We start from the raw sequence: 14,805 nt of genomic DNA, 5'->3' as shown, positions 1-14,805 counted from the left end.
TAGATGTTTCTTATTATGACTTGTAAGTAGGTAGTCGCAAACGGAAAATACAGCGTGTGATGTCCACCCATAAGGTGGACCCACGGCTTTATAATGGTAGCAGGAAGGCGCTGGATGCAGGCCGCTACAAACCGGGCGATGTGGAAATCATTGGGGGAGGCTTATGTTCAGCAGTGGACGTCCTGTGACCGAAATGATGAAGCAAGTTCTTTAGTTTTGGTTATTACTGTATCCGTGTTGATGTTTCAACCTATATCTTCATAAATAAATAAATAAGCATCATCGGCATCCTAAAACTAACCTCTTTCTCCCAAAGCGCGTTGACAGCCGACGACAGCCAGCAACAGTATGACAGCCCACGACGCCATTTTGACACTGACACGTCACACCATCACACACTCACTGTACACACACTGATTCACTGTTAGAACATCGTGGGAATGTCGAGCGAGGGTTCTGGAACAAAAAGAAAACAATCGTTAGGTTACATCACTTTAAATTACCACAAAACGTAGAATTATAACTAAACGAATGAAGTAAAGTGAGGCACGTCTAACTATACCATTTTTGGGTCAGTCAGTATGCCAAACGACCCGTTAGATGATAGTCACACTAGTGAAAACGTATAATCATGACATAGATGACATTGGATGTCATAATCATCACTAGTGAAAACGTATAATCATGACATAGGACGTCATAATACGATTTTAGCCTCACTTTAGACAAAGTGCTTGTATGAAAACTTTATCGTTCGATAGCTAAGTCGCAAGATGTCTTCCAGAAATACCTATTACTTAACCAAACCCACACGACTCACAGTACAAGTTATAGAGTTTCATTAAATAGAGCCTATTCTCTTATTGTTTGAATTGGTGTTAGTAAAGATTTTCAATTTATCTTTTAATGACAAAAAGATGAATTTTCTTGTAATCATGATAAATAAATTCTTAATTTACATTACTTATAACTTGTCTGAAATTATATGCTATTCTTTTGATTGATCATTTTGTAATAAATTCCTCGTCAGACCAAATCCATCTTAATCCGTACATTGTGTCTGACCTATCAATTTAGACCAAAATAACGTAAGCTGCGCCAATCCTCAGCACTCGAGGTATATTTAGACCAAATTATACGGCTCTGAGTACTACTGGAGATGAAGCGATACCATTGTACAGGTTTGCATTATTTAATTTGGTAATTATTCACTGACTTAGCTGTTATTTGAACTGTATCTGAAAACCATGGTTCTGTTTTGCCTGGAATACAATTTACAGAGTTTCAAAATTAAATGACTAAGCTGTATAAAATTAAGAAAAAAATACACAACTAAATGACATTTCAAACCAATGATAAAAATATGGGAGCTCACAACGGTAGAAAAACTGGAACACATACCGCGATGAATTTAATATTTAAAGATAAATCGGCTACACTTCTAAACTATGATAGGTACGAGTATGTCATAAATAATAAAGATACCTCTATATCCTATTATGTGATGGTAGCCTAATTCGATCGCAAAAATAATAATCTTTCATTTAAAGTAGAAAAAGAAAACAAGATTGAAGCAAAAAGAAACACATTGGTGCACTTCAAAGAACCAACGAAACTAGGCCATTTCATCGTCTATTTAAAACGCTGAATACCGAAATGCCATCAGGAAATACAATTTCATAAATATGTACGTTTGCAAAAACATCGAGGCCAGCAATCGAGGGCGTTACCACTAGATGTTTGTTTTACTAAACTTATATTTAGACCAGTTGCTACGTCCCAGACGTATAGGAATATACGAATATTACACAAACGAACGTCACGAAGAAAATTAGTCATTCCGCAATTGAGACCGTTCCGAAGCTGATTCAATTTGGTTCTTCGTAAAATATACTTATGTCATCAGCCTGTTATACGTCGAGTGAACTAATTCAATTTATAAATTACCTAAGGTATGTTGGTTTGGAAAAAAGAAATGGAAGAAAATAAATTTTTATCTCTCATGGGCATGGAGCAGAAAGGTTCTGGAATGGAGGCCACATACCACGTCCACAGGGTGGACCGATGACCTGATAAATGCTGCTGGATGCAGACCCCTACCAACCGTGCGATGTGGAAGTCATTGGGGGAGGCCTATGTTCAGCAGTAGACGTTCTGTGGCTGAAATTTTAATAATGATGATGATGATGATGGACATGGAAGGAAAGCTCTTTGCCTGCATCTCGCCTGATGGAAAGTGATGCAGGCTGAAGGTGGCAGCGAGCTTCACCTGGAATCCTCAACCACAGAGGAACTGACTATCTTACTTCTTACTGCCGGAACACAACGATGCTGTTAACATTGTTGTTATGACGAATCATGACAACGCGGTAACCTATGTTCAAATATCTTTCTTTAGACTAGATTGGTTCATGAAAAAGACAGTAAACGCTGAACACCACGACACCTAAGGAACAGAAGGATGCAAAACTCGAATAGTGACTCAACCCACATCAAAAGAATAGAAAAGAGAGAAAGTATTTTTATTTAAGGTTTTGTTTAACAACATTATCAATTTTGACCAAACGAACTTCGTACCGTTATTTTTAGTACTATACGATTATAATACAAACCATCTTCTCACCGTTTAAACCTTCCCTGGACTACATCAAAATCAAAATAAGCTAAATCGAGGCAGCCTTACTTCAATTTTATTCTCAAGTTTCAGCGACTACCGAACAGCAAATATAGGATGGTAAATAAATTGCAAGCAAAATGTAAATCTAAAAAAAAAACCGACTCCAAAAAACCTACACTAAAAAGTAGAAAAATAATTAGGTACTAATTACTTATATTAGGACGAATTAATATTTATGTATACCATGATTGATACTTCTGGAGTCGGTGCCAAGATTATGAAACGTGTAAAGTTTGCCTGCACCGACTCCAAAAGTATCAATCATGGTATACATAAATATTAATTCGTCCTAATATAAGTAATTAGTACCTAATTATTTTTCTACTTTTTAGTGTAGGTTTTTTGGAGTCGGTTTTTTTTTTTAATAAAAATAACTTATTTCTTGCTTTTTAGTTAACTAATTATTACCTTGATGTTACCACTGAAGGTAGGCAGTACACTGAGACTATATTCTTCATGTCAAGTGTAAAATAATATTCCCTACAAAATACAGGTTACCATATCGGCAACCTAAAAATACATTAAACCGTTAGCCCACCTTAAAAACATGAAAGAATACAACTGTTGGTCTATTTGTACCTATAATATTTAAAGAATTATCCTCCAACTCCTAAGCGTTAAGGAGTTGTTCCTACTATGACCACTTCATCATGATGAGATGATGACTATCTGATGCAAATACTTGAATAACTTACGAAACTATACTTATCTATAAAATTAAAAGAATTATCCTCCAACTCCTAAGCATTAAGGAGTTTTACCTTCTATCATCAGCTCATCAATATGAGATGATGATTTCCAGGAGCAAATACTTGAATAACTTAAGAAAAAGTTTGAAAAATGATACACGTGCCTATAAAATTTGAGGGTTGCCCTCGATTTCCGTAGGATCCCATCATCAGATCCTGACTTGGTGACAATGGGACCACCTCGGAAGTGTACCCTATCGAACAAAAAAAGAATTTTGAAAATCGGTCCACAATTGACGGAGTAATCGGTGAACATACATAGAAAAAAAAAAAAAACACATACAGTCGAACATATAACCTCCTCCTTTTTTGAAGTCGGTTAAAAATACAATTTATTTAGGTCGTGTCCAAGATTGCGAAACAATTGAAACATCGGGTTGAAATGTAGGACTAAGCAAACCCCGTAATCCGGAAACTTTGTTCGCAACTCGGGGCTTACAAAGTAAGGCTAACCGCACTTTTGAATTTACAAACGGTAATCAGCATTGGGATAAGCGCTAAATGGTTTTTAATAATGTTTGTGGTGATTACAATGTGTTTTACTGTGAGCGAAATGTTTTGAACCATTGTAATGTAAGTATACACTGCCCATTTATTGTCCCGAAGCAGTGGTAGGGTTAATACTGGGACGTGTAAAAGTGCTTTTTAAAAGCCTATTTGCAAAAAAAATTACTCTTGCGCGCTTATTCACAAACGATGCTTGCTTCAGTGAAGCAGCAAATCGAACGCACAGCGTTGAATAGAGCTCTGTGATTGGTTCGTGTGTCACCATGTGCGTCCACGCGCACTGTGAGACCTCATAGTAATGTTTGTGAATACGGGCGTGAGTCTGCATCTACCTACACTAAATAAATAAACAAACAACTAGTGTGATTAATTACGGTCTCTTAGATAAATAATCCCATATTGAATCGGACATAACAAGTAAGGTAAATACACCAAGATTAATTCAAAAGTAAGTCACATTCGACGTTCTTCCACCGGTCTGATCATGTCTTTCATCAATGACATCACGGCGAACAATAGCTCTCCCGAAATACTCCGACCGCGTGTGTAAATAGACGGGCCGCGGCTGGCTACATTAAAACTAGCGTTTAAGATTATAGGTCGCTCAATGAAAGTTGAGGCAAGCATGTACTCACACTTGAAATATTAAAATACAGAACACAAAGTTACACCCGTATTTACAAACATTAGAGGTCTCCAAGCTTCCTCATTGGGTATAAAAAAATAATAAAAAAACACATTCAAGTTCAAATATCCAATACACTAGCTGTCTCTCTCTTGTTAAATGTCTGCAAGTGAGATACAGAAAGCACTTGTCAGTCTGACTACGTCAGCGAAGACAACGTAGTTTCGAAAACTACGTTGTAGTGTAGCGAATACAGATACGAATATTTGCTTGTATTGATGGCCTCAACACTCGTTGCGCGACCTATACGTTAGTGGCTGGATACAAGAAAACTAGTGTTTTGAAGATTACACTGATCTGTGTCTGTACTGACTGCTTTTGAAAGAAAGAAAGAAAGAAAAATATTTTCGTATGTTTATGGTCGCAGTGCAGTATTATGAATGCATATTTTGTACACCTTATTAAGATCTCCAAATTCATATTTTTTTAAGTCGAAATAGACCGACTTCTTTGTATACTTATCTATTAAAATCTATGCAGGCTCTCATAATGTAATAATACCATAATTCATAATACCGCCAACTAATATTGAGTGGAAATACTACACGGTAATTACCAGTAATGGCAGAGATCGGTGCACAATCATTAATCGCCGGTAGATGGCGCTGGATAGTTTGCCAACGTTTTATCTGCAATGTTTAATGACGCTGCGATTTATTTGCTGTACCCAGTTGATTGGACAGGAGAGCTCTTTATTGATAATGAGAGGTTAGCTCAGTTTAGCAAATTACGGGTATTTAGAAGCGATATAAAATAAGAGTTTAATAGCGTGATTGAATATTTTAGTTATGAGAAATTCATTAAATTATTTACAAAAGGCTTTAAGCACCAATAAAGAGGTTGACAAAGGTGACTGACGCCCGTATTCACAAACATTACTATGATGTTTCACAGTGCGTGAACCAATCACAGAGCTCTATTCAACGCTGTGCGTTCGATTTGCTGCTTCACTTACACGGGCGTGACACAACAAAATAGGCACGGGAGTGAGTTTCCGAGCCTATATGTTGTGCCGAAGTGGTGGTAGAGCAAGCTATATTTTATACGAGTATAAGCGCCATAGAAAGTGTCAAGTACTGCAAAAAAGCTTTGACTTTGACTTTACCAAAGACCTTTCAATAAAAAGTGGACCCATGAAAATTTGATCAATGTATCCAGAAGCTGATTACATTAATAATAGTATATCCTGTAATCTTAAAGTAGGTATAAGTATTTACAAACATTACTATGAAATCCGAATCCCTCCGTGCGCGTACACGCACAGACACGAACCAATTACAGAGCTCTATTCAACACTGTGCGTTGGATTTGCTGCTTCACTGCAAACATAGTTTGTGAATACAGGCGACAATAAATTCTAATTAATTTTATCGCAACTTATATCACCAAGCCCAATCATCGATAGTCGAAAACGAGAAAAGACATGGAAAAATTAATTAAAAAGTCCGGTTCATCCGGGCCGCTGGCAAAACCGGTCGTATCCGGGAGCCGGTACACACACGCCGCCGTCACACGCCGACAAAGGGATCTGGATATTAACTCCCTTTGTGACTCCATTAGACGTGGCGCAAATAGAGGAGTGTAGCGGAAGACACGGTCGGAATCTGGGTCTTTAGCATATTTTATCCGTGTGAGAGTCAAATGGAAATACAAGTATGAGATGAGCACTCTTAAAAAGGTTGTAAATTATATCTCGACTCTCTTATAGAAAAGACATTCAATCTTTTAAAAAATCTAAGTAAAGCATAGTAGTATGAGCATTTACACAAGATACTTCCTACACCTAAATTAAGACCACCGACAAGTATTTCGTCAGCAATGAGCAATCATTTGGATGCATCCTAGTCATTGGAGGAGGCTTCCAATGTCTGATATGATGATAATGAAATTAATAGAGTTCAAAATATTATTATATCTTGTGAAATTCTTCACACTGCAACAGTTACTACAAACTTACACGTCTCCTTATTTTTCTCTAAAAGAATACTGAAATAAGAAAAGAACCTTACAAATAGGTATGTCTTAACTAGGTATATTAAAACATTCTTCAGGTTGTTTCATCGATAGGCTCCTCCTATGCCTTGCCCCACAAGAGTGCAATAGAAAAGGAAACCACCAAACAGCAGATACTGACAGGTGCTCGCAGCAAATTGTCTGTCGCATGTCGCCTCTGTTGCCCTCGGTCTGACGAAGCCCTTTTCAATCAGCGCCCTCTACTGACTTCCTTGGAGTCACTGATCATTACGTGGCATTGACGATGCATGGTTTGAGGGAAATGATCATACAAGACTGTGTTGATGGATTTTTGATAGGGAATACAAAAGACTGATTGGAAGTCTCTTGTGAGGTACAAAAAATTCTAGTAATACCTACCTCTATAACGTTTAAGTAAGTTCAGCTAGAATGGTGTTTATTCTTAAAGGAAATTCCTTTAATGTTTTATAAAATAGACTATCACAAAAATAATTTAAAACATTATTACAAAGTATTAAGTTTCTGTTGATTTGCTTCTTCTGTATTCCATTACTTCACCCTAATTCCCCATCAAATTAAGGTCTGAAGATGCTACTAAGAAAAATAAACTCCTATTTTTACATTTCTAAAATAAACAAGTAACTCGACGAGTAATTGAGATAAATTCTCATAAGAACATTAAATAAAGCTTCATAATTTATACCATCGCATTTCCATGAAGATAAGACGACTACGTTCGCATTGAAAAGCATTGTTTCATCTTTCCACACAAACGAATTAACGTAGCAGTCATAATAACATTTCAGACCCACACGACCCGCGGGACTGCTCTTTTGTTGCTCAAAGTATCGCACGAACTGATATTAAACCTTTGTGAGGTATTCAAAATTATGCAGCGAAAAAAGAAACGTGAATACGGAGAACGGCATTTTAGTTGCAACATCAAAAGGCAAAGAGTGTCATTGCATCTTTGAAATGCGTTTCTACAAAATGAATGTACTCGTACTCGTACAATATAAAAGTTGTCAAAGGATAGAATTGGTGACACAAGTTTGTTGAAAACACAAAAATGTCATCTAAATATATATTTTAGGCTAATCAAATGTATTTTGCTTCAAATATTTGTTTTTGCTATGTTTTGTTAAAAGCAGTGCAATTATTTTTCTATTTGGTAATAAAAAGTCATTAACGAAATTATATTTACCCACAAAATATAGCTCTACTGCAATTCAGAAAGTCCCTTTCTGTTTGCATTCATCCCTTCAGAAAATCCAATTTTCGTCTCCCCTTTTAATAATGTCCAATTATACAACCTTAAGATTGATGAGTTTACCCTAAATTATCTAGGCTGGAGAACTTAAAGAGTAATAATTAATTAACAGAATCATTTCGATAGAAAAGTTGCAGAAACTTCATAATTATACTAAATTGACAAAACAGAGTTTCCAAATTGAAGATTTGAGAGCCCCGCCACAGAGATTTCTCGAGTTTTATTGAGTTAGGAGTAAGCTATTTCGAGGTTATTAAGTTAGGGAATACCTGTTTAGTATAATATTTCAAGGTATTTTGGTTTTGAGGATTGACGAAGGTGACTTTAAAATTAATTACTTCAAATTTAACAAGCACTTCGTCAAAAAAGTTGATAAAATCTATCTATACTACGTGAAAAAATCATTCTACAAAAAGTCACCATTGTTTAACATTTCGTATTTCATCCCATATTGCACAAAAACAACTGGCGGATTTAATGAATTTCTGTAACTGTAATTCGATGAAAAATATCAAGCAACTTTATGGAAATATTTATATAGTGGTCCAATCTGAGATAACAGTAGATAATATCTAACTATAGAACACATGCCAAGTTAAGATACCATAGAATTTTATAATTGTTATTATTTTTTGACTTAGCAATGAAACTCGCGTAACATTTTACACTAGTTCACTTCGAATGTAATTTAGTTTTGTATTCAAGATTTCGGGATAGAGTACAAGTACGAGTTAGCCTTTGTTACTTGGGAGTTAGATGTTCTTGAAGTGTTGTACGAAGTCGATTATTTAATGTCATAGATAAAAATAATGCATCGATTACAGAATTGTAGGAAAAATGAATATACAAGTAATAAAAATTAACTAATTACCAATTCATGTTGACCCCAAGGCAAGTAGATAATCTACTGATAAAATAATAAGGAAATTGAACATCAAAAGCGATTAATATTGCTCTGATGAAAAAATGTTGCTCTTCGCAAGGGGATTTTTAGAACAAGGACAGAAACACTAGAGTAAAAATAAAAAACTTTACAAAGAAGACAGTCATTGAATTCTCTAAATAAAATTGCATTAATTTGGCAATCGATTCTCAAGACATAATAATCAACAGCTGTACTTTTTAAGGTCATCGATACATACCATCGACACCCTGTCCACCCTATGAACAAAATGTGTTCCAGAAATGAATAAAATGGTCGGGAATGTAGTTTCGTTCTGTCTTGTGAACTGGCAACTGTTGGGAACTGTCACAAGAGCAAAGTTGTGTCGTGTGCGAGTTATTTGTATCTGATATTAAGTTTCTTGGCCGAAGCTAGAAAGGATGTTAGTGAAGTAAAAGGTTAGTTGACTGCTGTTCGGGGGAGATCGTCTAGTGAGTTGTTGTCATTTGTCGATAGTACATCACTATCGAACGAAGACAAAATAAAAAGTTTTATTCGACACAAAACAGCTTCAACGAAACAAAAAATAAAACTAATTAATCAAACCAAAAAATAAGTGTAACTGAGCAAGAGCTTAAAATGTAAGTCGTTTCATACCAATTTCCACTTTAAATTAATTTCAAAGTCTGTAAACTTACAATTAGATAGCAATAAACATACTTTGTAAGTAAGTAAAGTATAATCACCTTTAAGTTAAGTATTCACCGCAGAAAATTAATCAAAATACCTTGAATACCCAGCACTTATCGCCCCAAACTCTTCTATTAACGGTATCCTAATCAAATCAAATCTCACCAGATATCCGACTAATAAAGATTTACTTCCAGCCAAACAGACGCGGAGTTAACTAATCAACGAATATAAATAAAGGGTAGGTAAACAAATTGATTAATGGTTTAATTTCCAACTTTAATGCCTTGGGGCGTAGCGAAGATAGATAAGACAGTAAAAATACAACCTTTTTCAGGATTTTTAATAGAAAAGAATTATCGTAAATATAGGTAGGGCACATGGTATGCAGAATGGCCGATGGGGCTGCAAGATTCCGGAGTGGAAGTCTCATACCGGAAAGCGAAAAGTAAGACGTCCACCCACAAGGTGGACTGACGATCTCATAATACCTAGTAGTGAGGCCTATGTTTAGCAGTGGACGTTTTAAGGTTGAAATGATAAACGTTAACCCCTCCAGCTAAGCAAAATATTCACTTAATTATGTTCCTTTTAGATTACGCTTCCGGGTGAAGCCCACTTTCACCTTCAGCTTGATCGTCACTTTCCATCAGGTGAGATGCAGACCAAGAACTTTTCCGTTGTGGATAAAAAAGTCATACACTGAATATTAAATTTCTTTACAACATAAAAGTGAAATCTATGCTGCAATATCTTAACTTCCTAATTAGAGAGTGATTTTTTTTAAAGATTCAATTCTCTAATCGCTTTATCCTACATGATTTGGTATGTGATTTAAAAACCTTTAACCATACCTTACTGCAGGGACTATAGGGTTATTAGTGTTTTTATTTTTTCAAAAGGTGTTTGTTTAGTTGTAACTGGTCAGTTCTATAACCACCAAACGTGACATGGGCTGGTGGTTCCTCGTAGGCTCTGGCGAGGGTTTGTGGATATAGCTGTGGCGAAGGCGGTGTACGCTTCGCGGTCGGATACAAGTTACGGGGGTAAAATCAGTTTCGGTTTCATCAATATGTGTTATTTATTCAACTTAAACTGATTGGGAGTTTGTTTGCAAATAGTTCAAACGCGCTGGTATTTACTACTCATTATCTAAAGTATTACCACAGATAATATAATACGTATTACTTTACATAACATAATATTCTGTAAGATGGCAGTATATTTTTATGGTAACCAATTAATAATCATTACTAAACCATTTGTGCACTAGGACTCCAGTCAACATCGAAAAACGAAGCAAGTGGTCCATGAGCTCATTAAACTATTTGTAATAGCCAGCATCCAGGTTCTTTCCGCGACCTTCATCACATCGTCGGTCCACCTAGTGAGGGGCCTGCCCACATATTTCGTTGAATTTGATGGATGATAATATCAAATTCAATATGAATCTATATTGTCAATAAACAATACATGGAAGTAATTTCCAAAGTTTCCTCAACGTGACCTTCATTGAAAAGTCTAAAGTTTTGACATCACATCCCATACAAACTGTTCAAAAATTTGTATCCAAAATACTTCATTCCGAAGTTGTTCTGTAAAACATTCATCCAGACGATATAACTTCTGATTTGGCTTGTTAACAGGGCTGACGGAAGTTTGATGCGAAATCTTATGTATGTAAAACATTTGAAACAGAATTTCTTAGAAAGACTGAAAAATATAGAAAAACTAGCGGCCGCCCGCGACTTCGTACGCGTGGATCCCGTTTTACCCTCTTAAGGGTGGAGTTTCGTAAAATCCTTTCTTAACGAATGCCTACGTCATAACATCTATTTGCATGCCGTACTATTTAATTATTCGGTATCTTAATTCCACTGAGAAAAAAAATACTAAGTGAACGAATTTAGTTCAAAGTTCAAACGTACCTATATAAAATCAGTAAGAAATGTAACAATATTATGGTGACAACAATATGAGTTCATTCAGCAGCTGGATAGACAGAGCACTTATTAAATTCCATTTTTTTAAAATTACTTAAATATATTCTAATAAATAAATTTACCTATGTAGCTAAACTAAAGCATTACAAAAGAGTCTGAACTCACAACCCTATCCTAGATAAAAAAAAAACAAATAACGCAGAACCAGGCCATAAGTATCAAAAATACAAGTCCGGAAGAAAACTGAGCAAGACATAAATTGAGGCGCGGCATAAATTTGAGGCAAAACTTCGGGAATTGCCTCAACTGCCTCCATAAATGTTCTGGAGATGATAAATAAAACAGGTGCTTTCATTATAAAATGCCTGCAAATATTAGATAAGATGTCCTCTTTCCTTTCAAATAATTTAAGTTTAAAGTCGTCTTAAATATTTCAGTCAACAAAACATTGGTGATCAAAAGTTTTGATAGAAACTCAAAATCTACCAATACAATTTATGGATAAGACTTTAAAATTTATTTTGTATTTTAATGTCTTAAAAGCTAATACAAAAAGGCCATTTTATTTAAATTGTAATAAAATAAAGAAGGCCATCTAAATCCAGCCTCAGGAGAATACTAATAATAAACAAAAGAACATTTAGGCTAATAAATAATTAAGTCACATTGTCAGTCTACGTCCAAAAAACATTTATAATATTCCAGTTTTTTACGGGTTCACAGTTCTAGGAAAATTTGTCAGAATGTTTTTTAGGGACGAAAACAAATTAAATTAACTTTAGGGTAGCGGTAGCTAGAATTTTTAAGCATTTTACACGAGTCAAAAATGACTATATTTAAAGTGTGTAATGATACTGAGTTTGCCATTCTTTTTGAGTCTAAAGGCGATACAAATGCAAAAATAAAACGGAACAAGTGTCTATTTGAAGCAAATCTACACTTGCAAGCAATGCAAGCAACGTATTCACTCGGCCATTTTGTGCAATTGATACCTCATGTCACATTACCGAAGATCACCAAACCAGCTTAATTGGCAAATATTAGTATTAAAGGTGTCTCATTAAGACTAAGAGCAGACCACTGATTTTTACTTGGCCGATAGTTGTGCCCGATTTTAAATTGTATGAAGAATCGGCCGAATCAAATCGGTGTAATGTGCGCACTTCCATACATGCCCATACTGATCAACTGCCCGACTAAACTATCGACCGACGAAAAATCGATGGTCTGCGCCTAAGCTAAGATTACGATTTGTGTAGATAACTTAAGACAACTTTTCATAGGCGGTACCTACTCCAAGTTAGCTAGTAGATTAATTAAGCGTGTGAAGTACTGGCATGTGTATCTTTATCAACACAGAGCAAAGCCACACAAGGAAAAGACTTATGTTCCATTCTCGGAGTTCGCAACGACACTAATATTACACAACTGGATGGCGTTCGCACCATTGTGCGCCTCTTTTGTTCCGTCTTTGGCGGGCAACAGTGAACAGTATTGTACAGCTTTTTGTTCGGCTTGATCAGAAAGTTCAGTTCATTATTTACGCTATTTATTATCTATCTACTGATTTATCAGCTTCCCACTGTGGTGGTAATGTAATTAAAGTGTATAATCGCAATTAATGTAATAGTACATAATTAAGCTTTTAACTATTTTTATTTGTAGAGTCAACTTCAAGTAGTTTGTGACACACAAAATAAATAATTTATTTGTTGCAAATTGTGTTTATTTTGAACTAATAAGATGTTTTTTTTTCTTTTTTTAGCTAAATTTTCGCAACACGTCTTTGTTACAATTGGAATGAGGTTGTGTTGTCAAATTTTTGACTACTTTGGGTGTCACGACCTATTTGAAGCTGACTGACTATGTTCTAGTAAATGTATTCAATTCAAAGCCTTGTTTAAGGAAACATGATACTATCTTACATCAGGCCTCCCTATTAGTGTTAAACTCCATGTTTTAAGTACTCAAATGTCTATATGAACCTTACCTACCTTTACCTTAAGTATTTTCAAGTCACTACCTGGGTCCTCCTTTGTCATACAATACCCTATAATTAATTCCTATTATTAAATCCGGAATAGTCGCAAAAGTCCCGGAATCCTTGTCACCGTAGCCCCAAACTGTCACGGGCAAACCTAACCGGTATTACTTACAAGTATTACAGGAGGTTTGGTAATTAACTATTTATGAATACAAATATTAGATAGGCGACTCTACTAGAGCTGGTTTATTTCATTTGTGACTATAATCAGAGTAAATACAAATGAGTAGGTCATCTTCATAGAAACGCACCGAGCGCGGTTTGTATGTGAGCGCGCCAATATAGGCCAACCACGACTGGCTCCCCGCTAATCCCCGCTAAATTTTGTCAGTTAGTGCGTGCGCGCTGCATACGTGTTGGCGCGCTCACATACAAACCGCGCCCGTGCGTTTCTATGAAGATGACCTACTCATTTGTATTTACTCTGCTATAATGTAATTGTTTCAGTATAAGTACGTATAATACACATACGTTTCCCCTAATGCTCTTATACAAACTTTCGCCACCCCCTTTCATCCTTTTAGGGATGGAGTTGAGAAAATACTAACTCAAGAGTATGTGCTCAAGTAAGTTATTTCCAAGTTTCAATCTAGGTTTATCAATTTAGGGTTTCGTTTGTCTTTGTGCCAACAATGTAGCCCTTATAAGATAATGTAAAAGGTTTGAGTTAAATAGGGTGAAATTTGAGATTTTTGAACTTTCTTTACCTCTTTTATTTATTTCTTTTTTTTCAATGAAGCATTAGTTAAGTCAAAGTAAAGACATGATATAACCACATTTTGAGCATTTGCAAAAGATACGTATCTAAGTGCTTTGTTGCAACAAAAATAATTATAATCTGTATTAACGACTGTCAAATCAATTTCAATTTCAATTCTTTATTGCTATTCCACACATTTATGGATGTTCTAAGATAATAATACATTATAGGTACAGTATGAGTACAGCCTTCAAATCACTGTTACTATACCTATGAGTCTCACTACATAAACATTGACTAAATTAAATCTATATTTAATTCCTTTTTACGACCCAAGTAATATGTATAACTTTCTCTACCATCACTTAGGCCTCAGCCTCGAGTTTAGCGGGGCGGGAGCGGCGGCGGCGCGGGAGCGGCAGGATCTATGCGTAAAATCAAATAGACCGGTTCTCGAAAACAGCGGCGCGGGATCGGGCAACGAGCGGGCAGCGCACTCCTTCTTTTGCCCACAATAAATCGAGCGTTAGGAATAAATTTGAATCGAAATAAAATTGTCGCCGTTGTTCGGACATTTCGTTTGCGAATAAAAACAAATATCTCGGCAACACAACCCCGAACACAACACTTCGCCGCTAAAGAGCCGCGCGAGCTGCCCGCTTGTTTCGAGAACGGGTCTGCGT

The 14,805-nt window shown here is 35.9% G+C and overlaps 1 protein-coding gene across 4 annotated transcripts in view; it reads right to left on the bottom strand.

The window, feature by feature from the left end:
* LOC135084408 (hemicentin-1) overlaps positions 1–14,805 on the bottom strand; it is a 609,550-nt gene that overhangs the window by 562,492 nt on the left and 32,253 nt on the right. For all 4 annotated transcript variants that reach the window (XM_063979183.1, XM_063979184.1, XM_063979186.1 and 1 more), the window contains exon 2: positions 302–456. In XM_063979183.1, the coding sequence (XP_063835253.1) occupies positions 302–368 (67 nt within the window). In that variant the 5' untranslated portion in view covers positions 369–456. The remainder of the gene's footprint in view (positions 1–301; positions 457–14,805) is intronic.

The sequence above is a fragment of the Ostrinia nubilalis genome, chromosome 26 (genome assembly GCF_963855985.1).
Source record: "Ostrinia nubilalis chromosome 26, ilOstNubi1.1, whole genome shotgun sequence".
NCBI lineage: Eukaryota > Metazoa > Arthropoda > Insecta > Lepidoptera > Crambidae > Ostrinia > Ostrinia nubilalis.
Note: the sequence above shows the minus strand (reverse complement) of the source record. Positions and strands in the feature narration are given on the sequence as shown.